The 22,762-nt window shown below is 57.0% G+C and overlaps 10 protein-coding genes across 10 annotated transcripts; 7 read left to right on the top strand and 3 right to left on the bottom strand.

Annotated features, from left to right (window-relative positions):
* Positions 1 to 875: 875 nt before the first annotated feature.
* On the top strand, positions 876 to 5,399 carry P884DRAFT_301249 (uncharacterized protein; the record flags this gene model as incomplete). Its single annotated transcript, XM_069444843.1, has 4 exons — positions 876 to 3,249; positions 4,057 to 4,601; positions 4,904 to 4,972; positions 5,037 to 5,399. The coding sequence occupies 4 exons, from the start codon at positions 876 to 878 to the stop codon at positions 5,397 to 5,399; spliced, it is 3,351 nt and encodes a 1,116-aa protein (XP_069296030.1).
* A 151-nt stretch (positions 5,400 to 5,550) lies between these two features.
* Positions 5,551 to 6,976, top strand: P884DRAFT_301248 (uncharacterized protein; the record flags this gene model as incomplete). The annotated part of the gene is made up of 5 exons (XM_069444842.1): positions 5,551 to 5,745; positions 5,903 to 6,258; positions 6,340 to 6,498; positions 6,562 to 6,607; positions 6,701 to 6,976. 5 exons carry the CDS (start codon positions 5,551 to 5,553, stop codon positions 6,974 to 6,976), a joined length of 1,032 nt encoding a protein of 343 aa, XP_069296029.1.
* A 1,094-nt stretch (positions 6,977 to 8,070) lies between these two features.
* Positions 8,071 to 9,424, top strand: P884DRAFT_227271 (AhpD-like protein). The gene is made up of 4 exons (XM_069439679.1): positions 8,071 to 8,220; positions 8,366 to 8,910; positions 9,026 to 9,071; positions 9,138 to 9,424. The coding sequence occupies exons 2-4, from the start codon at positions 8,410 to 8,412 to the stop codon at positions 9,176 to 9,178; spliced, it is 588 nt and encodes a 195-aa protein (XP_069296028.1). The 5' UTR covers positions 8,071 to 8,220; positions 8,366 to 8,409; the 3' UTR covers positions 9,179 to 9,424.
* P884DRAFT_261783 (uncharacterized protein) lies at positions 9,425 to 10,687 on the bottom strand. The gene has a single exon (XM_069441596.1). The coding sequence runs from the start codon at positions 10,459 to 10,461 to the stop codon at positions 9,739 to 9,741; it is 723 nt and encodes a 240-aa protein (XP_069296027.1). The 5' UTR covers positions 10,462 to 10,687; the 3' UTR covers positions 9,425 to 9,738.
* Positions 10,688 to 11,481: 794 nt separating this feature from the next.
* Positions 11,482 to 12,294, top strand: P884DRAFT_278979 (kinase-like domain-containing protein; the record flags this gene model as incomplete). The annotated part of the gene is made up of 1 exon (XM_069443245.1): positions 11,482 to 12,294. One exon carries the CDS (start codon positions 11,482 to 11,484, stop codon positions 12,292 to 12,294), a length of 813 nt encoding a protein of 270 aa, XP_069296026.1.
* Positions 12,288 to 13,916, bottom strand: P884DRAFT_293343 (uncharacterized protein). Its single transcript, XM_069444217.1, has 2 exons — positions 13,560 to 13,916; positions 12,288 to 13,474 (listed from the first exon to the last, which is right to left on the bottom strand). Exons 1-2 carry the CDS (start codon positions 13,583 to 13,585, stop codon positions 12,526 to 12,528), a joined length of 975 nt encoding a protein of 324 aa, XP_069296025.1. The 5' UTR covers positions 13,586 to 13,916; the 3' UTR covers positions 12,288 to 12,525.
* Positions 13,917 to 14,650: 734 nt separating this feature from the next.
* Positions 14,651 to 15,400, top strand: P884DRAFT_301243 (AP complex, mu/sigma subunit; the record flags this gene model as incomplete). The annotated part of the gene is made up of 5 exons (XM_069444841.1): positions 14,651 to 14,661; positions 14,719 to 14,752; positions 14,815 to 14,932; positions 14,994 to 15,268; positions 15,371 to 15,400. The coding sequence occupies 5 exons, from the start codon at positions 14,651 to 14,653 to the stop codon at positions 15,398 to 15,400; spliced, it is 468 nt and encodes a 155-aa protein (XP_069296024.1).
* Positions 15,401 to 16,722: 1,322 nt separating this feature from the next.
* On the top strand, positions 16,723 to 18,063 carry P884DRAFT_42915 (Maf1 regulator-domain-containing protein). Its single transcript, XM_069445890.1, has 2 exons — positions 16,723 to 16,869; positions 16,933 to 18,063. The coding sequence occupies exons 1-2, from the start codon at positions 16,864 to 16,866 to the stop codon at positions 18,013 to 18,015; spliced, it is 1,089 nt and encodes a 362-aa protein (XP_069296023.1). The 5' UTR covers positions 16,723 to 16,863; the 3' UTR covers positions 18,016 to 18,063.
* Positions 18,064 to 19,281: 1,218 nt separating this feature from the next.
* Positions 19,282 to 21,767, bottom strand: P884DRAFT_42924 (phosphatase 2C-like domain-containing protein). The gene is made up of 7 exons (XM_069445891.1): positions 21,627 to 21,767; positions 21,010 to 21,319; positions 20,787 to 20,860; positions 20,599 to 20,683; positions 20,315 to 20,521; positions 19,985 to 20,245; positions 19,282 to 19,771 (listed from the first exon to the last, which is right to left on the bottom strand). Exons 1-7 carry the CDS (start codon positions 21,660 to 21,662, stop codon positions 19,389 to 19,391), a joined length of 1,356 nt encoding a protein of 451 aa, XP_069296022.1. The 5' UTR covers positions 21,663 to 21,767; the 3' UTR covers positions 19,282 to 19,388.
* On the top strand, positions 21,674 to 22,324 carry P884DRAFT_261776 (uncharacterized protein). Its single transcript, XM_069441595.1, has one exon. The coding sequence runs from the start codon at positions 21,874 to 21,876 to the stop codon at positions 22,165 to 22,167; it is 294 nt and encodes a 97-aa protein (XP_069296021.1). The 5' UTR covers positions 21,674 to 21,873; the 3' UTR covers positions 22,168 to 22,324.
* Positions 22,325 to 22,762: the final 438 nt, after the last annotated feature.

Below are 22,762 nucleotides of genomic sequence, written 5' to 3'. Positions count from 1 at the left end.
CAGCCACTAGGACCCCTCATCTGCACCTGTGGCAGAGTGTTTCTTTGTTTCAAACCTTCTTACTGGATGGGAGCAGCCGGCCCTGAGACTGCTGCAGATGGCCGCATTGGCGCCATGCACGACGCCTGCCCTCCAGGCCATTCAGGAAGCCCGGCGCGGTCCGCGAGGTCGGGCGCGCTCGCGGCGACCGGCCATTCCCTGTTCTGTTCCCGCACTTGCTCCTGCATGCCGAACATGCACCACGGCTGCACAACGCATGCGGGCAACACCACACAGTAATAGTGAGTCACCCATCACCATTCGTTTCCGGCCCTCAACGGTTCTGGGGTGGCTTGTCCAATGGATCCGCAACCTCGAAATCGCGCATGGGGGAACGGGAAGGAAGTGCGGAGGCTGTTGGTGACGAAGGACAGAGGTCCTATCCATGGCTTTCCATGGCTCATATGGAAGAATCCAGTATAACAGGACCCTTCTTTGATTCAGCTCCTGTCGATGGCCGGATCGAGGCTTCCTCCCTTTCTCCCGATATCTCTGGCATCATCTCTTCATACTCCGCGGCTCCCTGGTGGTGCTGCCCTCCGTGCTCTTTCACCTAGCAAGATTCAAGCCTATCTCTCCTTTGCGTTTTCCACCTTTCTCCTATTGAATTGTCAATAAGCAGTTGATCGAGTCTGTGTCCCGCGTCCTTGGCCTGATCCCAGACCGACTTCCACAACCCACCAGCCACTCTAAGGACAAGAAAGCATACATCTTTTGTCGAGCCCACATCCAAGGCTACCCTCTCTCGGCTAACTATCGCTGGCAAGCGCCGCCCCAATTGTCACGCATATACCCAATTCTATCGACATTCGTCGCTCTCACGACATGCAAGCACCATGGCGACCATCCCACAAGCATTCTATTGCCTGTGGCAAATTGACGCGATCCGCGAGAGACTCTTCGAGCTGCTGCCGAAAGAGGACATCTGCGCGGTCCGACTGGCCAACTCGGCCTGCTGCAACCTGGTCACCAAGAGGCTATTCCTACGAACCCACCTGACCTTCTCGGCAAACAGCCTCACCAAGGCGAGCAGGATAGACGCCCTGTCGAGGATTGGGCACCACATTGAACACCTCACTTTTTACTTTCCCCATTCCAACGCCACCTTCTTGCCGCCCCTGATCCACCCCCAGACTGGCCAGGAGATCTGCTTCCTTTACAACCCACACACGTCGGCCGAGTCCGGCCTGACGAGGCCTACGTATGGCAGCTCGGAGCTGGGCGAGATCTTGACACAGCAATACCCACCCCTCTTCCACGCGGCCACCCATGTGCCCTCCTTCATCAACGCCATGAAGCACATGACCAACATGCGGCACCTCACCATCAAGACGCCCGGGCAGAACCCTTCGGAGCGCTACCGCCGGGATATTGTAGACTACGCGCTAATAAGCCTGCGCATCTCGCTTGAGCGTGCGCCGCTTACCAAACTTTCCAAGCTCACGCTGTCGGGGGTCCATCCCTCTGCGTTCAACTACCTCCGGCACGCGCCGGGCTTCGGCGCGCTCCCCTCGGCGTCGGTGCGGTGGCGCCAGATCCGGAAGCTCTACATTTCGGTCGAGTCTTGGGACTTTTACGGTCCGTCACCCGGCCTCGACCACCTCATGATTATCGACGACTACATCCGGGCCTTTGCGCCGCAGCTCGACAAGCTCTCCTTCACCTGGCTCGGCCGCAGGGGCCCTTGCCCCATCGCGCTCTCGGGCGACCCCCTCTTCGCTCCGCCACGGAACTCCAAGAAGCTCTTCAACGAGGTCACCAGCCCCATGTCTCCGCTACCGCCGCGGCCCTTCCGCAGACCGCTGGTCATGCCCCGCCTTCGGTACATGTCGGTACGCAACACGACCATGAGCGTCGACCAGCTGCGCGGGCTCGTGGCCAGCCACAAGCACACGGTGCGCGAGTTCGATTTCGAGAATGTCGCGCTCATCAAGGGCGGCACCTGGGAGGAAGCGCTCGCTCCGCTGACCGAGGGCGAAAGCAGCGATGCGTGGTCGCGTCGCTCCCTGGGCAACAGCGACTACAGGCCGGGGACGTCGAGGTCCAACGCGTCTGGATCTGTCGTCGCCAGCTCGGTGGAGGACGAGTATCTCCCGGCCTCCTCGGCAGCGGCGGCGGCGGCCAGCCGGGAGCTGTTCGAAGTAGACCTGGAGGGCATGATGTTTGGTGGCATGAACGACGTCGACGCCTTAGAGGCGGGTGTCGAGGAGTGGGCTCGCGGGGTCACCGCCGCCGCCCAAGGGGCTTCGCGCCCAAGCACAGCCGAAGAGTGGCACGAGAATGCACGGCCCAGCTCCGCCGGGAGAAGGAGCGGGGATGACAGCGGCTTGGCCTCGGATATCGAGGCCGCCAAGCGGGCGAGCGAGGGTTTCAGTACTAAACTGAAGAAGCGCCGTGTCCGCAGGCGTCCCCGTCAGCACCAAGAAGAGGAACAAGCCTCAAAGCATCAAGAGAAGAAGAGGGCCGAGGACCGCAGGAGGGAGCATCATAGTGATGATTCCCGGCACCACAGTGATAATTCCCACCACAAGCACTCGCGCAGCGAAGATAGCAGTGATCGCCACTCATCCAGCCGGGACTCGCACCGGCGACACCGCCACCATCGCCGGCACCGCTCGGATGAAGGAGCCGAAACCACGTTCATGGCTGGAGTCATCGGCACGGACGATGAGGCTGACCGCCCTCCCGAGACCCCGCGGCCCAAGATGGACATCAGTGTGCCCATCCTGAACCCGGACCCGCTCCCCGTGCTGTTGCAGCCAACAGTCTACGACCCGTCGGCCAAATTCGGGCCGTTGCTGGACACGCCCGTGTCCTCCCCCATATCCGACGACGGGCTTTCTCCCACCCAGCGCTCCATCGAGGCGGACATGCTCGCCGAGGCCGAAGAGGCGGCGGCGCGCTCCTCGGCGCTCAAGCGAGCCAAGCAGGCCGTCATTACAAAGCTGTCGCGCGAGTTCTCCAAGCGGAGAATGGACGGAAGCAACCCGCGCAACAAGGACTCGGCCGCCGTTATCGCCAGCCTGTCGGCGCTCAACCTCAGCATGAACCTGCCAGCACAACAGTACGGCGGGTTGAGCTGCGCGTCGTCGTCGAGCGTGGGACACCGCCTCCGCGATAACATGTTTGGGCGGAGCATGGCCAACATGGCCATCGCTCCCGATCACCGCAGCCTGGAAAGCCAGACTGCTCTGGTGCCGCTGATATTCAGTCGGTCCTAGGGTCGCGTAGCGGGTTGCAAACCATATTTATTTCAGAGCCATGGAGGTTATTTTTATTTTTATTTTTATTTATTTTTTTTTCAGCAGTCGGCCTATCGGAACATGGAGTTGAAGGAGGACATGGCCAGGGAGCGGGTCGGATAACGAAGAGAAAAAAAGAGATGATACCATGGGAAACGGATGATTCCTGACACTTACGACTTTTGTAATGACTTTTCCTTTGTCCATATCACGATTGAAACGAATGAACAAAATGAATTGGCTATGAGCAGATACGATTTCGTAACAGTTGAAGCTTAGATTTTGCCCTCACCTGCTGGTGGTGTCTTGCTCGCGGAGCACTCGGCCTTGTCTCCAACGAGATGATAGGTTTAATTAGGAACCTGATCCATGACTCACTAGTGTATGCTAAGGCGAACCTTACTGAAAGCATCGCGCCGGGCCGTCGCGAAATTACCTGCCCAATTGGAGAGAGAGCTTTGTACTGGTCAATTGCGAAATTGTGTACTCCGTATTTACAAACACTACAAGTGTGCTCACGATGCAGTCTCTCGACATCTCACACGTTTCCCAGCGAATCAATCGAGTTGGAAATGTCCTTTTCTCGATGAAAACAAGTCAACAGTTGCGAACCCGAACACCCGCTATCCCATGTTCAGTTGAGAAGCTAAGTCGAATAGATGGTCGGGTGGCGAAAGAAGGGAAAAATTAGGAGAAAAAGAGTTAGAAACCGAAAAAAAGGCGAGGAGCGAGGAGGGGGTCAGGGAAAGGGAGGTTGTGATACTCGCGGTCGGAGTTGCCCTTGCCGTCGTGTCAATCCCAACATGGATATTCGCCAACAACTTCACGCTCGGCGTCGAGTCCGACGGCTTGTCATTGATTGCGTCGCTCAAGGCTACGAGGATAGCGTCCGAAATCAAGCTGATTCAAACGACCTGTCAGAGCATCTCGACACGCCTGCTGTTGCAGGACGCCTTCAGGAGGTTCTACGCGTCGCAAGCCAACAATACAACCGATGACGACGCCTGGGCGGACGCTCAAGACGACATTCAGAGTGCTCTCGACAAGATCGGATTTTCCGCCCTGCTGCAGGCTCGCCTGTACTCGCGGGACACGTCGGGTAACCCTAAGGGCCTCGTGAGCCTCACTGGCAACGGGGCCATCGACTCCGGTCCTACCCTGCTGCCGTACAAAGCCCCCAACGGCTCTGATGTTCATTTGAGGGATCCCGAGTATGGCTTCCCGCCGTCTCTTTTCCCCAACATCACCTACCGGGACCTCGGCCGCCCAAGCAATGCGATGCCCAACACGAATGCCTTTACCGTCGTCGTGTTTCCCGGGGTCTCGCTTGGGAATGGCAGTGAAAATACGCGCTGATTTCACTTGCCATCCCGATCCGCGACACCGGAAACAACGACTATATTCTCGGCTACATGACGCTGGTTGCAAACACGAGGACACTGGTCGAGGTGCCGACGTCCAGGGAAGGCTTGGGAAACACCGGGAGGGTACTGTTCGTGGGCTCTACCAACCCATGGAACCACTTCAGCGCCCGGTGGCCGCAAGCAATTCAACCTGGACCCCGCCTCTCGAAGAGTTTGGAGAGCAGGAAGTGCGGTTCCTGCTGCCGCCCCAACCTCCAGATGGCCAGCCGGACCGGCATAGTCTGCGAAGCTTCGGATCTGGTAAATATGGCGAACCATTCCGGCTACGTGAGTACCCAGCAGCCTTGGATGTTTTGCGCGACCAGAATCCGTCCCCTAATAACGCTACAAGCAAGTTCTGCTGCTCGTTTTCCCATTTGCCCATTGGAGCGTCATGCCGATCGCCTGGCGCCTTAAAATGGCCACGGAGAATTCGATCGATCCTCCGGGCTACGGGGATGACGAGGACGATGTCTTCGCCGAGGAGAACCCGAGCTCGGGTGGGACGACGTCAGGCAGATCGTCGGAAAAGGGAATGCTAGCCAATATTCGCCGCAAGATACGCAAACGCCAAAGGGCCAAGCTGAGGCAAGCCATGACGGTCGAGCCGGGGCGCCGCCGGTTCAAGATTCCCGCCACGGTCGAGAGCGGAAAGCACTTCATCACAGACGAGCTGACGGAACTCACCCAGACCTCTAACGAGATGACCGAATAATTGCTCAAGCAATACACGTCTCTCGACGAGAAGGTGGCAGAACGGACGATGGAGTTGGAGATTAGCAAGAAGGCAGCCGAGGCAGCAAATGAGAGCAAAACTCTTTTCATCGCCAATATCTCGCACGAACTGAAGAATGTGCGCCGTTTGCATGGAAGATGACGACCTGCAGCGGATCAAGCAGTCCCTCAAGACGGTCTATAAGTCGGGCGATCTCTTGCTCCATCTCCTCGAGGACCTGCTCAGTTTCTCCAAGAATCAGATCGGACAGCAGGTCAGTCTCGAAGAAGGCGAGTTTCGGCTGGGCGACGTCCGCTCGCAGGTTTTGGCCATCTTTGACAAGCAGGTTCGCGAGAGCAAGAGCGGGCTAACGGTCACATTTGTCTCCGACCCCCCCCCCCCCCCCGGTCCGGACGGCCGATCCAGCACGGACAAGCGACTCCCGGCTCTGGGTCCTCCGGGCGTAAGGCAGGTTAAGGGACATGTGTCTCTGGGGCGACCAGCACCGGATACTGCAGTTTATCATCAACCTCGTCAGCAACAGCCTGAAGTTCACCCCACCCGGGGGGACGGTCAGCCTCAGGATACGCTGCGTCGGCGAGGTTGAGCAACCGAGCGACGGGAGCAGGACTTCGTCGCTCTCCAAGACAGGCTCTTCCAATAGGGCGGGCCGCACCCGGCACCGGGTGGTTTCGGGGTCGACAAACTCGGCAAGCTCCAAGGGACCGCATCTGCCTGTCTCCTCGGTCAATGGCGGGACCGCTCTCGCCATCAATCCCGCGGACCCGAAGGCCACGCCGCAGGTCCATATCCGGGAACGTTCATCGACCCCCCCGCCGCCAAACGCAAAGACATACCTGTTCGAATTCGAAGTTGAGGATACAGGACCCGGAATCCCCGAGCATATGCAGCAAAAAAATCCTTGAACCGTTCGTTGAAGGCGATCTGGGATTGAGCAAAAGTATGGCGGCACTGGCCTCGGATTGAGCATTTGCTCTCGGCTGGCTACTCTCACGGGCGGCCACATCTCGCTCAAGAGTACGCCGGGTGTAAGGACGGCCTTTACGATACAGATACCTCTCAAATACGTCAAGGACCGGTAAGCTCTTGCGTGTCAGACTTCCGCGGACCGCAGATTTGCTAACAACTACTGCCTGCTCAGTGCCTCGAGCACCGCCTCCAGCAGCATGAAATCACGACCGCCAAGCGTAGGCTCGATGGAAGGCGATTTGCGGAGTCTAGCCCAGCGGAATTCGACAGAAGCTCAACGTCAACCGGTCGCTGCTCTTGTACTCGACCAGCAACCGCGCCTTGTTGGCCTCAGCCAGCCGTTCTTCGCGTCGACTCCAAACCGGATCAGCAAGGAGGACCAGATGGCTGCTATCGACCGGGACATGGCGACCAAGTCCGGTCAGGGAAAATTCCGTGTTTTGGTGGCCGACGACAACTCGACCAACATCGAGGTTGTCAGCAGGCTTCTGAAACTGGAGGGCGTCTATGACGTGACCATTGCAAAGGACGGTCAAGAGGCGTATGAGCTGGGCAAGGCCAACATGGAGAAAAAACCAGCTCTTTGATGTCATCTTCATGGACGTTCAGATGCCTAACCCGGACGGGCTCCAGTCAACGCGCCTGATTCGGAGGATGGGCTATTCGGCTGCCATCGTCACTTTGGCGGCTTTTTCCGAAGAGAGCAACGTCAGGGAGTGCATGGAGTCGGTCATGAACGAATTCTTGAGCAAACCCATTCGGAGGCCGGCATTGAAGAAAGTCCTGGCCAAGTTTGCGACCATACCGGAGGAACCGGAAACGTCGAGCTTGACGCGCAAGACAAGGCCTGGCAAGACTCCTGTGGCGACGCCCGAGTTGGAGGTCAAGGACCCTCTCGCGAATGGCACGGGTATCTCGGCGAGTGTCCCTCCTACTGAGGTACAATGATCCAGATAGGGGTCGTCGAAAGAGACCCTTAGAATCTGACGCAAGCTCAATGTTCTCGGAGACCTGTTTGGCTCGGGAAGCACTGCTCGTTTCAGAAACACTCCTGGCAATCCTCGTGTTGCCCCCATCTTTTCCTTTCTCCCTTTTTATTCTTCTTCTCCTGAAATATACCATTCTTTATCTGCTCCTCGGATCCTAAGATTGAATGATGATGGACGGGTGAACTCGGCGTTGTGGTGGTTTCAAGCGGCGTATTTGGCCTCTGGCGGTTATCTGCTCCATCCTTCTGCGCGTCATGGGCAAGCGAGGCGGGACTCGATCGGGATTTGCATCATCTATAGAAAGTGTTGCCCTCCCTGGAACTGGGTAACTGCGAACATGGTAATTTTTGATTTGATGGAGACGGGACGACATCAAGTTGGCCGAATTGCATGTATGTATGGACAAAGAACACCTTTCAGGAGTCTCGTTCAACGAAATTCATTTTAATTCCCTCTCTGCCGAGCGTGTATGGTAGTGGTCCCAAGCAAGAGGAAGTCTGCCGCCTATCGGTGAAGGCCCCTACGAGTGTCTCGTTACAGTGTAACCCAAATGCCTTGATCCTGTGTTCCCCACTGCCGACGCATGCTGGATTATTTGAGGCTCCAGCTCAAGTTTAGCTGCCGAGACCAGATCCCGGGGTCCCCGCACCACCTCCGGCCCGACGACCGGGATCGGCGGAGTGGGTATGCTTAAAGGGCCGGGCCTACCCGCTGTGACGAGCGTGACAGTCGCAACATATTAAAATTAACGAGGCATCCTGCTTTGTCCTTGCTGCTCATATTTGTGCTCCCAAGACTTCGTCACTCCCCCCTTTCTCTGATCAGGATCAGCAATCAACTCGGTGAGTTGGGGGCGCGCCTGCCCTTCCCACCCCCCTCCCCCCTCTTCCCCTCTCCACACACACAAACAGATTAAGCCGTCAACACCCATCATCGACATCAGAGCAGAAGAGAAATGCTGACTCCTTTGGGGGCGAGGGGAAAAAGCTACAAACCTCCAGCAACACATCCACCACCAACAGATCCGCACCATGCGTCTCCCCTACGTCCCGAACCCGCCCGAGACCACGTCCGAGGAAGAGGCGGCGATCGTGGAGCGCATCAAGGCTCGGCGCGCCCCCCGCCCGCTGCAGGCCCTCGACCTGACGCTGCTCCACTCGCCGCCGGTCGCGGACGGGTGGAACTCGTTCCTGGGCGCGGTGCGCACCAAGACGACCCTGCCCGCCGACCTGCGCGAGATCGCCATCGCGCGCGTGGCCGTGGTCAACCGCGCCTGGTACGAGTGGATGCACCACGCGCCGCTGGCCGAGCAGGGCGGCGTCAGCAAGCAGGGCATGGAGGTGATCAAGCGGGAGGACCCGCTCTCGCTGGAGGCGCCCGGGGGCGCCGTCCCCGCCGCCCTGACCGAGAAGCAGTGGCTCGTGGCCTGCTACGCCGACGAGATGACGCGGAACGTGCAGGTGAGGGACGAGACGTTCGCCCGGTTGAGGGAGGCGTTTGGGGACAAGGAGGTCGTCGAGATTACGGCGACGGTGGGTGGTTCTTTTTTTATTCCTTTTCGTTCATTTACTGTCTCCTTTTGCTCGGCTTTTTTGTTCCCCTCTGTCATGGACGAAACGGCTCCCAACGTGCTGATGCTTCGGTTAGGTCGCTTGCTACAATTGTGTGAGCCGCTTCCTGGTGGCATTGGATGGTGAGCCGCTCTACACGCCCCGATCGATGTCGATTCTTTACTGCGTGTGAGCTGACACGAGAGCAGTCGGCGAGAAGAACGGTCTTGGACCCGATGCAGTGCACTAAAGGAGTAGGGGGGTTGGGGAAGAGGGGAAACGGCCTTTGAGGGCTTTACCGGTCAGAGTCGAGTTACGTATGCGTCAAGGGCACTTGGTCGCTTGGTCGGCCGACCCCGCAACCGTCGATGATACGCACCCGTTGGTATTAGACTTGAATCGAAGCGAAAAGGAGCAATGACCTCCATGTTGGAGGTACTCTGTACATACGAAGTGAAGGCTTCGGACGAGAACATAAGGAACACAATGCGGAAATTAATATTGTGATATACCGTGAAGGGAATAAGGGGTATCTCGGGTGAAGTGACACGACTCCGTACAAAATTCGTCCGACCAGAACCAGCTCAACTAACCGCGTCTTCTTCTTCTTCTCCTCCTTCTGCTCCCCCTCCAGTCCAAAAAAGGGGAAAAAAAAACCTGTCATGATGCATTTGCTTTCATGAACTCGTATGGTAATTGGGTTTCGTCGCGTCATCAATCATCGTAATTCTGTCATGGGCGCATATCTCAGGGCAACTCGAATCTTCGGCGCTTCGCCGCACCGACGAAAGTCAAGGACATCGGACACACTTAGGGTGACCGAGACATGGCCAGCTCGATGCTTGCATGCCGCTCTCGAAGAAGTGGGCTCTTCTGTAGCTCCATTACGACCCCGGCCCAGCCCTTGCGGTGACCGCCTTCGACGTTCTCTCGGTGCCCGATCGCTTGGACAGTCAACCGCCGCAGCGGGGGCTCTGACTTGATCCCGTCTGCCAGAGCTTTTGGCAGCGCCCCCGGGCGTGGCGCAAGCGGCAGATCTGCCGACTTCTCCGGGTCTAGGAGTGCAACGTCCTTCTTAGCTGCCGCCTCGGTCGCCGTACCGGCGATGATGGCCATGTGGACGACGAGAAAGCGCATCCTGAGCAGGTCGAGCCGCCGTACCTTCTCCTCTAGCCTCTGCCGATGGCTAGCCCAGCACAGGCGAGCACCATTGCGGAGGCGAGGGCTGCCCTCTCCGACCAGCAGGGTGTTCAGCTCCTCCCGCAATGCATCTCCGCCCTTCTGAATATCCCGCAGGAGCCGGGCGAGCCGGAGCTTGTCCTCTAACCGCTGGACCTTGGTAATGTCGCGGTCGTAGGACTCGTTTTCGGCGATGGAACTGTCGACCGCATCGAGGAAGGTAGACACCTCGCTCGGCGCATCGAGGTACGCCTTTGCGTAGCGGCTGACGATCGGGACGAGCACGGCGAGGGAGAGGAGAAGAGCGGTGAGCGAGAGGACAAGGATCCACTGCCAGGCGGACGAGCCGGTCATGTTAAAAAGGGAGCGCTGTAGCTACGTCGAGGCATGCCAGCCCGTAGCAGAAGAGCGACACTGCTGCTGATGGATGGGAATTGATCGCATGTTCCGGACGTTTTTTGTGTGTCCAGGTGTGGATTGGCCCCCTGCTGTCAGGTGCAGGGCAAGAAAATGGTTGACGGAACCGCATGTAAGTCCCCGGAACCTGCTTGCGCGCACCCACCGCCGGCCGCTACGGCTCGCTGCCGAGTGTGTGATTTAACCGCCCGCAGGACTGCATTGACAGGGGTTGCGGTTCACAGAGCCATCGTTAGCCACTGACGCAGGAAGACACCTCTCCCTGCTGCATTAGACTAGCACCCGATAGCTGACAATATGAACCTAGTGCACTCCGTAGAAGGGTGATTTGAAAATGAACACGATCTGTGGCCTCGCTCGTCCCAGATGCTTCTCGAGCATTTCCGTCCATCTTGACCGAGGAACGGAGTTCTTTGTGTTGGACAGGTCTGCGGGGTACGAACTGACGAAGGATGCGGGTGCGGGGCGCCAGCGAGATTCATGGCGAAAGATGGTATCATCGGGAGGAGGAAAAAGGGAAAAGAGAAAAAAAAAACACCTTTATAGAATGATGTGAAGGCTGGTTATAGATGATCTGAGAAAGGAGTAGTAAAAAAACGACAGAGATGACGATGGTCCAGGGCTTTTATTCCCAAAGCAATCAGGCTGCTGCTGCTGTAACTAGGTATATGCAAGAGCCCCCTTATTATGCGCTGCTTGTTGTCTCCGTTCTGCGGCGGGCATGCCGTGGTTACCGCGCTGTGCGCGATCTCCCCGCCCACAAGCGCACTTTATTGTTACAGGCCTGCCATCACCCCGAAATTCCAACTCCGCCAAAGTGGTCGACACCAATTGGTTCTGAGCCAACTAATCGCCAAATCTTCGAGAGCCTTGCAGCACCAATAACTCTCCCCAAGAACCAGCCATCGTCAGGCTTCGTCTTGGTCTTCCCTACAGACCTTAATAAACCGCTCAAACATGGCCGCCACCGACGCGCAATTTCCCCCGCCAAAAGTGCTCACCTACCCCGCGTCGACCCCGCCATTACTGGTTACGCAAGGCGCGGAAGGGCGCCTCTACAAAACCACACACCTCCTGTCTGACCGGCCGTGCGCACTCAAGTACCGCCCGCCGAAGCCATACCGGCACCCGATCCTCGACTCCCGGTTGACCAAGGCGCGCATCTCGTCCGAGGCCAAGGTGCTTGAGAGATGCTGGCGCGAGGGCGTGCCTGTCCCTGCCGTCTACGCCATGGACCCCGCGGCGGGCTGGATGATGATGGAGTGGATTGACGGGATCCCGGTGCGCGTGGGAATCAACAAGTTGCTGGGTCCAAGGCCGGAGGAAGGGGCAGAGGCAGAGGCAGACGCCCTGCCCGAGACACACGAGGCACTCCTTGCCGACTTGATGAAGAGGATCGGGGCTGCGATCGGCGCCCTGCACAAGACAGGAGTAGTGCACGGGGATCTGACGACGAGCAACATGATGCTTAGGCCAAGGAAAAGCGGCCAGGCTGGCGGAAGCACTGGGAACGAGGACGAGGCAGAGGCGCTCAATGGGGACGTGTTCATCATCGACTTTGGGCTGGCGACGCAGAGCATGTCGGACGAGGATCGTGCTGTGGATCTTTACGTCCTCGAGAGGGCGTTTGCGAGCACACATCCAAGGGCCGAGAAATTGTTCGCCACGGTGCTTGAGGCGTACAAGGAAACCTTTAAGAAGGCATCCTCCGTTCTGATAAAGCTAGAAGACGTCAGGATGCGTGGGCGCAAGAGGAGCATGCTGGGATAGTTCCCGAGATGTAGAAAAAAAAGATACCCAATACCTCCAAGGGGCCCAAGGATCCAAGAGAAAGAGACCTTCCCGCTTTGATTCGCTATGCGGCGTGTCTGTAGAGCAATGCCATAACCTCTTCCCGTGCTCCGTTCCCAGATGCGTGTAACTATATCAAAAGCCCGCCCTTACCCTGAAAACTCTGGAGAATTCATGCCTCCCAGCTGTTGCAAACAAAACCTTTCGGGCTTATTCGTCCACCAGTTCTGCGCCCGCAAAATAACCCTTATTCTCAATCACTCCCCGGTCCCGAACGACGGCCGTGTATTTTATCACCCATTGCGGCGTGAGATCGCCCTGCAGGCCGCCGGCGCCCGTCTCCGGATCGGCCAGCAGGCCGGCCCCGCCAGGCCCCTGCCCGAGGAGCTCCCTCAAGGTACCCTTTGGGAGAATATCGGTGCAGTCGCTGTGGACCAGGAGGTCGATGCCTTGCTCCTTTGCCAGCTTCGTCAGCGGCGGCGGGACATTGCAGCAGTTCTTGATGTTGATCTGGTCGACCGCGGGTCGGACCTGAACCCTCGGAAGGAAGCGGGAGAGCTTTTCGCTGCCGAACTCGGCCAGGCCGAGCTTCTTCGCCAGTCCGGCGCGGTGCAGTTCTTCGACGGCCGGCCAGCTCGCAATCTCGTCCTCGTCATTGCCCTGCGCCGCGTTCTTTCGGTCCGCCTCCCACTCGCAATCCCCCTCAAACGACATGCCCGGAAAGGACACGATAAGTAGGTCGACAGCGGGGGCGCGCAGTTCCCTCAGGACGTGTTTCAGCGCTTCCCTTGCGTGATGCGACCGTTGCGAGACGGGCGCGCCCGGGAGGAAGAAGAGCTTGGCCGTTATATCGTACTGCGCAGGCTCCTCTTGCAGGCCATGGTTGCCCCTGTCGATCGCGGGCACATACAGCACGCCGTCTTTCTCGGCCGTCCAGAGCGACGCTGCGGGTCGCCCGCCGGTGCCATGGTTCAGGTCGACGCCGCCATTGGCGCTGCCGTTGCTGTCGCCGTTTGCATCACCGTTGCTGTGCGCTACTTCGGCCGCGTAATCTTCCTGCGCAGCGAGGAAGTTGCTCCGGAGCGAGTTTGTCAGCTCGAGATTCGATCGAAACGCGCCGGGCTTACGGATGATGGAGGGGCCGCCCGAGACAATGTTCCTGCAATCCTTCAAGGTCAGTAGCGACTCGGGCTAAGAAACCCGGACTGAGAATTCCACATCTCGGCGGGGCAGGTGCCAATTACCCGGTAGAGAGGATTAATTTAGTCATTGCTGCTATACCTTGCTGACAAGGAATATTCTCAAAACAGCGACGAGAGAAAAGTCAGAATTAGTCTTGACGAGCGCTCTTCCCGTTTTCTAGTGGGGTTTGAGGTCGAAGGGTTGCCCGGCAATTATTAATGATTCATGAGCCCCGCCTCCCGAGGCCGTGGACGCTTGCCGCCGCGCCGCGCGGTCGAGAGCAGCAAGCCAGGGTTTGGAGAATGTGTGAACGTGTCTCGTGGGTGTTTTCCAAACTTGCCGAATTCAACATTCCGGCCGCGGCCAGTTGCGGGCACCCTGACGGGAATAAGTATGCGCATGTCAATGGTTCTTCAGATTCCTCCCGCGCTTCCTCGGATGCCCCGTGTGCGGGGGATCACTAACGGAGATGGGTCGGTATCGTAGTTGCCTACTACTAACCTTTATACCGGACCAGGCAGGACCGGCGCTATGGCATGAAATTATGCCTTTCAGTGCGTGGGAAAGGCCACCTCCGTGTGGGCACCTCCCGCATCGCGTCCCAGTCATGGCCATATGAAATTCACCGTATCCGCGGCGCAACTGAGATCCAGATGGAGGCTTTCCTTGAATCAGTTGAGCCGAGCTCCAATGACCGGGCTGGCTACATTATTGCTATCGCCGCCTCCAGGAGCGGGTTTCGGGCCGGCCAGCCAGGAGGGATGTCACTCAGGTCACTGCGAGTTCCGATCACGGCGGCATTGGGCCTGAGCTCCTCTTTGCTTATTATTCCTTTGATACTTTCAAGCTTCATTGACCATAAAGTACTACGGTTTAGTGAACAGATTACACCCTAGAGACCGAAGGTTGTAAAGTCAGTTGCGGGAGGCCCCACCAGCCCCTCGCGGTGCTTTGACGCATGGTGCCCCTCCGAGGTGGGCCCGTGCGTTTAGGTGCTGTGCAATTACTCAGACAGACCCCTGTGGCACAATTCTCGTGGCCAACCCTGTGAAGTGCGCAAACAATTTGACCGTCCATTGCGGTGGTCGAGCTCACTCCGCATCTGCATCGCTGGATAGCATCTTGCTGCCAGTGAAGCACACCCTGCTTCATCATGGCTATCAAGTAAGTTTTTCATTGCTGCACCCGCCTGCATACTCGAGCTAACCGACATGCCGCTAGCTATCTGATTCTCCTCTCTCGGCAAGGCAAAGTGGTCAGTTATTCGCTGCTCTCCCGACTTGGGGTCAAAGTACGACGAGGCTTACTCCGTTTCAGCGTTTGGCCAAGTGGTTCACCACTTTGTCGCCGAGGGACAAGGCCAAGATTGTGAAAGATGTCTCGCAACTTGTCCTAGCAAGGCGGACACGGATGTGCAACTTCCTCGAGTACAAAGGTGAGTGCGTCACTCGCTTTGGAATTGTTGCTTGGGGAGCTCGAGCTGACTCGGCTTCCAGATACGAAAATCGTCTATCGCCGATATGCCTCGTTGTTCTTCATTGCCGGCTGCTCCTCCGATGACAACGAATTAATTACGCTCGAAATCATTCACCGATATGTTGAGCAGATGGACAAGTACTACGGCAACGTCTGCGAGCTGGACATTATCTTTTCTTTCACCAAAGCTTACTATATCCTGGATGAGCTTCTGCTGGCGGGAGAGCTCCAGGAGAGCAGCAAGAAAAATGTTCTTCGGTGCATCTCCCAGCAGGACGCATTGGAAGATATGGAGGTTGGTACTCCTTTTCTTTCTTGGCTTGCCTGATAGGTTGCAGATATGACTCCCTCTCGTCTTTTCATGGCCGCGGCGCTGACGTGCCGACTTCCCACTCAGGTTGAGGACGAAGTCACAAAAATCATGTAGAAGAACGGCGACGCTGGACCCTTATCGATCTTCTTTGTCTGCTTCGCGACGACTGTTCGAGTTCTGCGGTGGACGATATCGTTACTGGTGCAATGACTGATTCATATTGACACGTGCGATACAGGAGATGGAACAGATCAAGAACGCACTCAAGGAAGGGGGTTTTTTGTGACCTTTTCCGCAGTTGCATGATACCACTCTGACGGCAAAGCCGAACCGACAGGCGACGACATACCGCTTCGGGGTGACACGGCGTTACGGGCATTACTGGCGTTACGGGATTGAGCGGATCGCAACGACGCTTGGAAGGCCCTGCCTTACGAGACAAACGGTGGATGGTGTCGGACTACATATACCCATCAGGAGGGAGCAAACTCCTTTCGCAGTATTCGCAGAATCTAGATATGGGATTGTAGATAAAGAGACCACCAGTGCTAGGCCTATCAAAGGCCCAGCGGAGCCGCGCGCAGCATCGTAACATCTTCAAGGGGGCATCGCAGTCACGCGGATGGAAGTCCAGCGATCAAGGACCGACTTCCTGCTCTCTTCCACACACCCGACATCATCCGATCCTGCCAGTACAAGCGCCTCTTGTCGCACGAGCTATCGCCGCGTGGGCGAACAGGAATGATCGCAGGTCGTGATTCAGGCTCTCTTAAAGTTGCTCCCTCAGCATTCGAAAAATGAATGCTCGTGGGGTTTCTGGGCCATCTCATTCGTTTATCACTCACAGCATCAAAGCCAAAGCAGTGCTGCGAACCTTTTCGCGAGAAGGGGGCTGGGGGGGGAGGGGTTGCCGATCCCGTCCCGCCGTGCTGTTCTCGAAACCAGGATCACGCTAGAAGCTAGGCCGGGCCAAGACCGCCTCTGGGAGAGATATGGGCCGCGGATGTGCAGGCTTGCGACACGAGGCTAGTTACAGCCGATTGCGATTCATTCATGCGCGCCATGACCGACCGACAACCGCCGCAGCTGTCGCAACCCAGTCGACTCGTTCGCTTTCGTCACCTCGTCTCCCGTCAATCACCCCTGTCGCCCATTCAACCTCTCGACTGCCCACTCGTGACTCCATCGACAGGCCCAGAGCCCTCCCCGGGCCCATCGCATCCTGGCGCTCACCCCACGTTTCTTGGCTCTGTTCACCTCTTGGTTCAATGATTGTAGCCAAGCTTGCACACATCCCCGCTGATTCCGGTCGACCGCCTCAATAGCACCTCCAATCATCGCGACGGCTTTTCCAACGCTGACTTTCGTACACCCTCAACATCGCGAAACATCGCGTTAAACATCACCTGGTTTTACGGGCATCAGCGCCTGGGCCTGAGAATCCCTGCGTTCTGTGCGCTGCAAGCGACGTGCCGCACACCGACGTCACCGCCCATTTCTGGATGATCACCCCCGAATGACCAAGTGGCACGCCCCGCAACCACCATACTCTCGTGCACTCAACCTCCGCAGCAAAGATGAAGGTATTATCCATGAGGTTTCTACAACATCCCAGCGGCAGACTGGCTTACCGAATCCCGATTTAGTACCTATCACTTCCATCATTTGACGTCGTGACGAGCGCGCTCAATTTCGACACGCCCGACTGCCATGTCACAGGCAGCTGCGACCTCTATACGACCAAGGCTGCCGGTTCCGATAAGAAGCTGTATAAGAACATCCAACAATCTCTCCAATCGCAGCATGCCGCGCTTCTCAAGTTCGGCGCCTCCCTCTCGCCGCCCCAGCGTGACTCGATGGCTGCAAGCCTCAATCTGAGTCGCTCCTCGCCGTTCGGGTCGCTGGAGGAGATCTCGAACCGGCGCACATTTGCCTACCTGATTGCGACGCTGAACGCATCACACCCGGACTATGACTTCTCCCACGTCTTGCGACCGGCTGACTTTCAGCGCGAGCGGGTGCTCCGCCGAGTCATGACGCAGATTGACAGCACACTCAGCAGCGTCCGGCCCACATCGACGCTCCTCGACGTCGCCATACCACGCAGCTCCCCCGCGAAAGCGACCGACTTCAATACCGGCGTATCGACGGCTCCTCCATGGGGCCCGCAGATGTGGGCCATGATCGACAAGGAAATGAGCCTCAAGGACTGCACCGTCTTCTCCTACCAACCAGCCGATGACCCGTTCGACGAAGAAGAGGGCGCCATCTGGGCGTTACACTATTTCTTCTTCAACAAGGCGCTGAAGAGGGTATGCTACCTCTATGTCCGGGGGGTACCCGTCATGAGCCACAGCCCTCGGGTGACGGGGCACTCTGCCATGGCGCGCAGGACGAGGCGCAGCCTGGCTGGACTCGCGGACGACGACATGGATGACCTGGGCGCCAACAAGCGAGCTCGCTACTGGTTGGGAGACAAGTTCGCCGAACGCATCACAGCGAGCGACGATGACATGGACGACGGTTTAGTCTGGAACCGCGACGCTGACGGCGATGTAAACTGTCAATACGACGACGATGACGACGAAGAGGATGACGAAGAAGGAGAAGATTTTGCCATGGACGTCAGTGAAGAAGAGGAAGAGGATGACACCCAGCGGAGGAGGAGTGGGAGCTCCATCAGAGGCGTTAGCGAGGATATCGCTGCGAGGATGGAGATTGAAGTCTGACCGACGTTCCTCCAACACTAAATCTCTTGCCGATTTGTTTGGCTTTTTTTGCTACTCCGTTGACCGGATCCTTGTTGTCATTTTTTTTCCCTTTCATCATTTGCTCTTGGAACGCGGCCTTGCCACGTACTCGGATATCTCTTTTGCTGTTTCTGTCATTTCTGTTTCGTCTGCTGATGTATCTGTGAGTATTTTATGATCAGCTTTCAAGCCACGTCCGTGCTCGGACGGGCTGCCGATATACGGAGCGGCTTTCTCAAGTTGTGGGGCAAGGAGCATTGGGTCGGGGTCCCTGATCAGATTCATCACCGGTCAGGCAGGTGGTTAGGTAGTGAGTGGGCGGGATTTTACTGCCTTGGGGGTGGGGGAAAGGGGTGAATGGGAGGTTGGAGGGCCGCATTGCTCTTTCTGGGGTCAAAGGCTTCTGGGTCGAGGTCGTGCGTAGTGGACGCTGAGAACCAAAGTTCTCTTGAGGATTGTCACTGATGTTTTTATTGTCCTACAACGATTTACGCTAAACAACCCTGCATATCTCAACAATGATTTCGTTGCTGATTAGCAAATTGTCTAGCGGACAGATGTACCTTTTCGCTTCGGTTATTCCAAGTGATTCTTACGGCGTATCGAAGCCCTACGGAACAGAGGGGAGTTGCTGCCGAGCTCTTTGTTCGGAATCAGGGACCTGATGGCAGTGACTGAACAGCTCGGTCTCAGGTGCTTCCCAGTATAATATCAGTACTGGCCAGATCCCGTTCCCTTAAAATGTCATCTGTCGTCCGAGTAGAGCAATTACAGGAAGATGTACAGCACACAGCAGGGCAGCATCACAATGGAATGGAAGTAAGAGGAACCAGGGGATAAATGTGGGAGAAGATGCAGACAGCGATAAAATTGACCAAAAAGGAAGTCTCTCAACAAATGAAGAAAGAAAGAGAAAGAGAGAGAAGGGGGAGGGAGGGAGGGAAGGAAGGGAGAGAGGGAGAGAGAAAGGGACAAGCAGGCTAGGGGCGCAAGATAGGACCGCCAAAGTAAGCACGATCCGAGCATCCCAGCCCCGTCTCCTCTCCATCACAAAGCCAGCCTCGAAACACCATTCTTTGCACTGAAGTTTCCCCTTCCCATTCCTCTCCGTGCCCCTGATGGCCCGGCCTGACCCCATCCAACCAACCCATCCAACCCATCCAACCCCCTAGACCGGCATGCAACCATGAGATATGTGCCAGGCTGGTTTGGTACGGCTTGGGTATGGTGTGGTATAGTATGATCATCATGCTTCTTCCGGTAAAGTTGGTATAAAAGAAAATCTCGTGTCTCGGGGTTGTACCTCGCCCGCCCCTTCCTTTCAGTCACAAAGTTCCGTTCAATCGTCATGCCTACCCACTCTTCTGTTTATCCGCGCTGTTCTTCCCGGGCACCTTTGTCTCCGCCTGCGGCTGCTCCGGTTGCTGCTGCTGCTGCTGCTGCTGCGATGATGACGAGCCAGTATCCGTCGGGGTGTCCGCCTTCGCCTCCGAAGCATTCCCCCCTTGCGATGTGCCTTTGGAGACCTGGCTAACAAGGTCTTTGTCCTCCTCCGAATTGTCAAACATCTCCGTGTCGTCCGAATCGGTCAGGACCTCGGTGCCATCCCCCAGGAAGATGATGCGCCCCTTATAGCCGCCGATACCAAAGCTCTTGCCCTGCTTTTGGTCCTCAAGGTCGTAACCGCTGTCGCTCTCGTCGAAGTTGTGGTGCACACCTGGCCCCCTGAACTCGGCTGTAGTTGAGGAGAGACGAGCATTAGTGACGAGACTAACCAGAAAAGGACCGGCAACTTCGAAGGACAAGCGGCGTTACCGACACACCAAACAGAGCAAGCGTCGGGGACCAGAGGGGAGGAAAGGCAAGTATATCGGGACTGGTAAGGATAGAGGGAGGAAGGAAGAGATGGTGATGACATCTGCGCTTCAAGGGGATGGCGTATCCCTACCATATTCGGGAGGAGCACAAGGGCCATCACCATTGGCAACCCGTCTGGCTATCTCCTCGTACCATTCCTCCTTGGTCCGGCCTTTGAGGAAGCCAATGATGATCATGGTCATGTTGTCGCAGCCCACACCGCCTGTCTCTGAGTTGGACGCCAGGCAGTTATCCATCATGTTCTCGCAAATCTTGTCCAAGTCTTGCTTAGCAGCAATCCCGCGCCTGACGAACTCGATCACGGCCTGAGAGGACTGGCAATCCCAGATACCTGGCAGAACATGCGTGTCAGTAGTGATGCAGACATGTAGGGGTTTTGGGAGTAGGCTAGCTAGTTTACCATCGCAAGCAATCACGAGGAACTCGTCGTCGTCGGAAATTTCGTGCACCACGACATCGGGGTAGGCTGTGACGATCTGTTGCTCTGGTGCGAGCTCGGCGCTCTTCTTGAACTCGAAATCTCCAATGGCTCTCGACAGGGCGAGATTTCCGTTGACGCGTCCAAAGTCGACGAAACCGCCCGCAGCCGTGATCCGTGCCTTCTCGCCTACAGCCCCACGCAGCACCTGGTTAGCAACGAGGCGCTCACTCGGATCTCGGCAGAGAGTGCGGTAGCCGTCGCACCTTCATTTTGGGGCTTGTGATCGAATGACAGAGGTTTGGCTCGGCCTTTGACGCCCAAAACGCTCCTCGAGTCGCCGGCGTTCGCCTACGGCATCGATGTGTGGTCAGCAATGTCTGACGAAGTGAGCGCGGGGGATGAGATTGGCCCCCCCAGCGAAAAAAAAAAATTGCGGGAGGGGATAACCAACAATGTAGATCTTGTCATCGGTGATCAAGCCCACACAAGCAGTACAGCCCGAGACCTCCTCTTCGTATTTGGGATCTGCTCAAGAAGAAGTATATCAGTGGTTGTCGTTGCTAGTTCAGACGATATACCCGTGATGGTGGTGGTGGGGGCCGGCCGCAAGGGCCCTGGCTCTGCTACCCCGCGAAATCCCCCGAGAACTCCGGGACGACCGGGCATTATCATACCGTTCAAGATGGCTCGGTCTGTGGCCAGGAAGCCGTCCTTCAGGGCCTGTTCGTAATTTCCCGCCTTGAAAGTGTCTTGCTTTGCAACGATGCGGTGGATGTTGTCGCCGGCGAAGAGAGCGACATTACTGCCGCCGTGACCATCGAAGACGCCGAAGAAGGAGAGTTTCGAAGGGTGCTCTTTGGCGGCCTTGGGATTGTCCTCAAGCAGGTTCAATACGGCCGTATGTGCGTCTTCCATGCTTATGCGCCAGCCCTGCATGGCCGACAGGCCGTAGAAGAGCCGTTCGTCCCCGCCATGAGCTGATGTCTAGAGAGGTAGCGACCGCTTCGTCAGCGACCATTCGGCTCTCGAGGATTGGGTCGGAACACCGCAGAAGGAGCCACGAGGGAAGAAATAAAAGATATCGACGGCATCGACTGAAGGAGTACGGCGGCGCGAAATGGAGAGCCCGGCCGCGAAAGCAAGTTCGGCAGAGCGACAGCGTGCGGGTCGCGAGGCAGGGAGGGGCAGCCGAGCAGCCACGGCGCTCGCTCCAGGCAGAACACGCCCGACAGACACAACACACGGCCTGGGCCCGGCTCGTCAGGGAGCAAAAAAAAAAAAAAACACGTACCTTTTCGACAACGGGCTCAGAGAGTGTCTGGCCCATGGTGACGTGGTGTGGAAATGCGATTCGGCGGCAGCGCAGCTACCAGTGGGGTGGAGGGGTGGTTTTTGGTCGTGGGAAAGTGAGTGGAAGGGCAGGCAGAGAGACAGCGATCGAGCCGAAAAAAATTCTCGGCGGCCGTGCTGAAGCTGAGTAGCTAGCTTCGTGAATGACGTTGAACGGTACGGATTGGTCACGCCCCTGGTGAAATTTGATGTCTCGTGGTGCAACCCCGCCAAAGATTCTCCTCGCCCTTTGTGCCTCTCTAGGTTTCCCTTCGGTCACCGGTGCCGGTTCGCTGGGCGGTTTGTGTTGCTCGTGCACGGAGCAAATTAAGGTCGTGGTGGAGCGGGGTTTGGCGGGAGCGGGCGGTGCCTGCGACGTGCTCGTTTTGGCGTGGCAACCGAGCCTGGGCGTGATCGTGCAGCGCTGTCAAGACGAAGCGGACGAGGGTTCCAGGGCCGGAACGGGTTATCGTCCGCGCTTAACAGCCCCCAGGGTTGTATAGTGTTTGCCAGCGATCTTCCCCCATCCCAAGTTCATCTGACGGTGAAGAAGTATGCGCCTACAGTGTGACCAGTTTCCCAGAGATGCCGGGTGTTAGAGAGAGCTAAGCTTCCGGCCCGGCAGAAATGCTAGCAGCTGAACTGGCCTGTTCGGGACGCCAGACACATTTACTTACTATATCCTGTACCAGTAGGCAACTAAGAAGGATCCCGATATCAGAGGCTCTTGCTCTTTATTACGTTGGCAAGGCAGAGCGCTTTTGAGGGCTTCAGGGGGGTTTGCCTACCTAACACCTTGAAGTTACATAAACGGGGCAAATACCCTTTCCCAATCTGCACTGCGGATGCAAGTGTTTACCGAGTATTACCCTCCCTCTCACGAGTACACTTTCCCACATAACCCTGCTCTGCTAGGTACGTGTTTGTACGTGCCTAGGTCTTCCATCTGCATACGTAAACAGTAACTCATATGTGTTAGATGTAAGGAAGAAATAATGGACACCATGGCAACGACACACTCGTGCCTCGGGTGATAGAACACGAAGCCATGAGGGGCCCACATCCTTGCGTGATCGCTGTCTGCGCCTGCGACCCAGC

The sequence above is a fragment of the Thermothelomyces heterothallicus genome (genome assembly GCF_042370625.1).
Source record: "Thermothelomyces heterothallicus CBS 202.75 unplaced genomic scaffold P884_scaffold_18, whole genome shotgun sequence".
Taxonomy (NCBI): Eukaryota; Fungi; Ascomycota; class Sordariomycetes; order Sordariales; family Chaetomiaceae; genus Thermothelomyces; species Thermothelomyces heterothallicus.
This window is presented reverse-complemented; position numbering and strand designations above follow the sequence as displayed.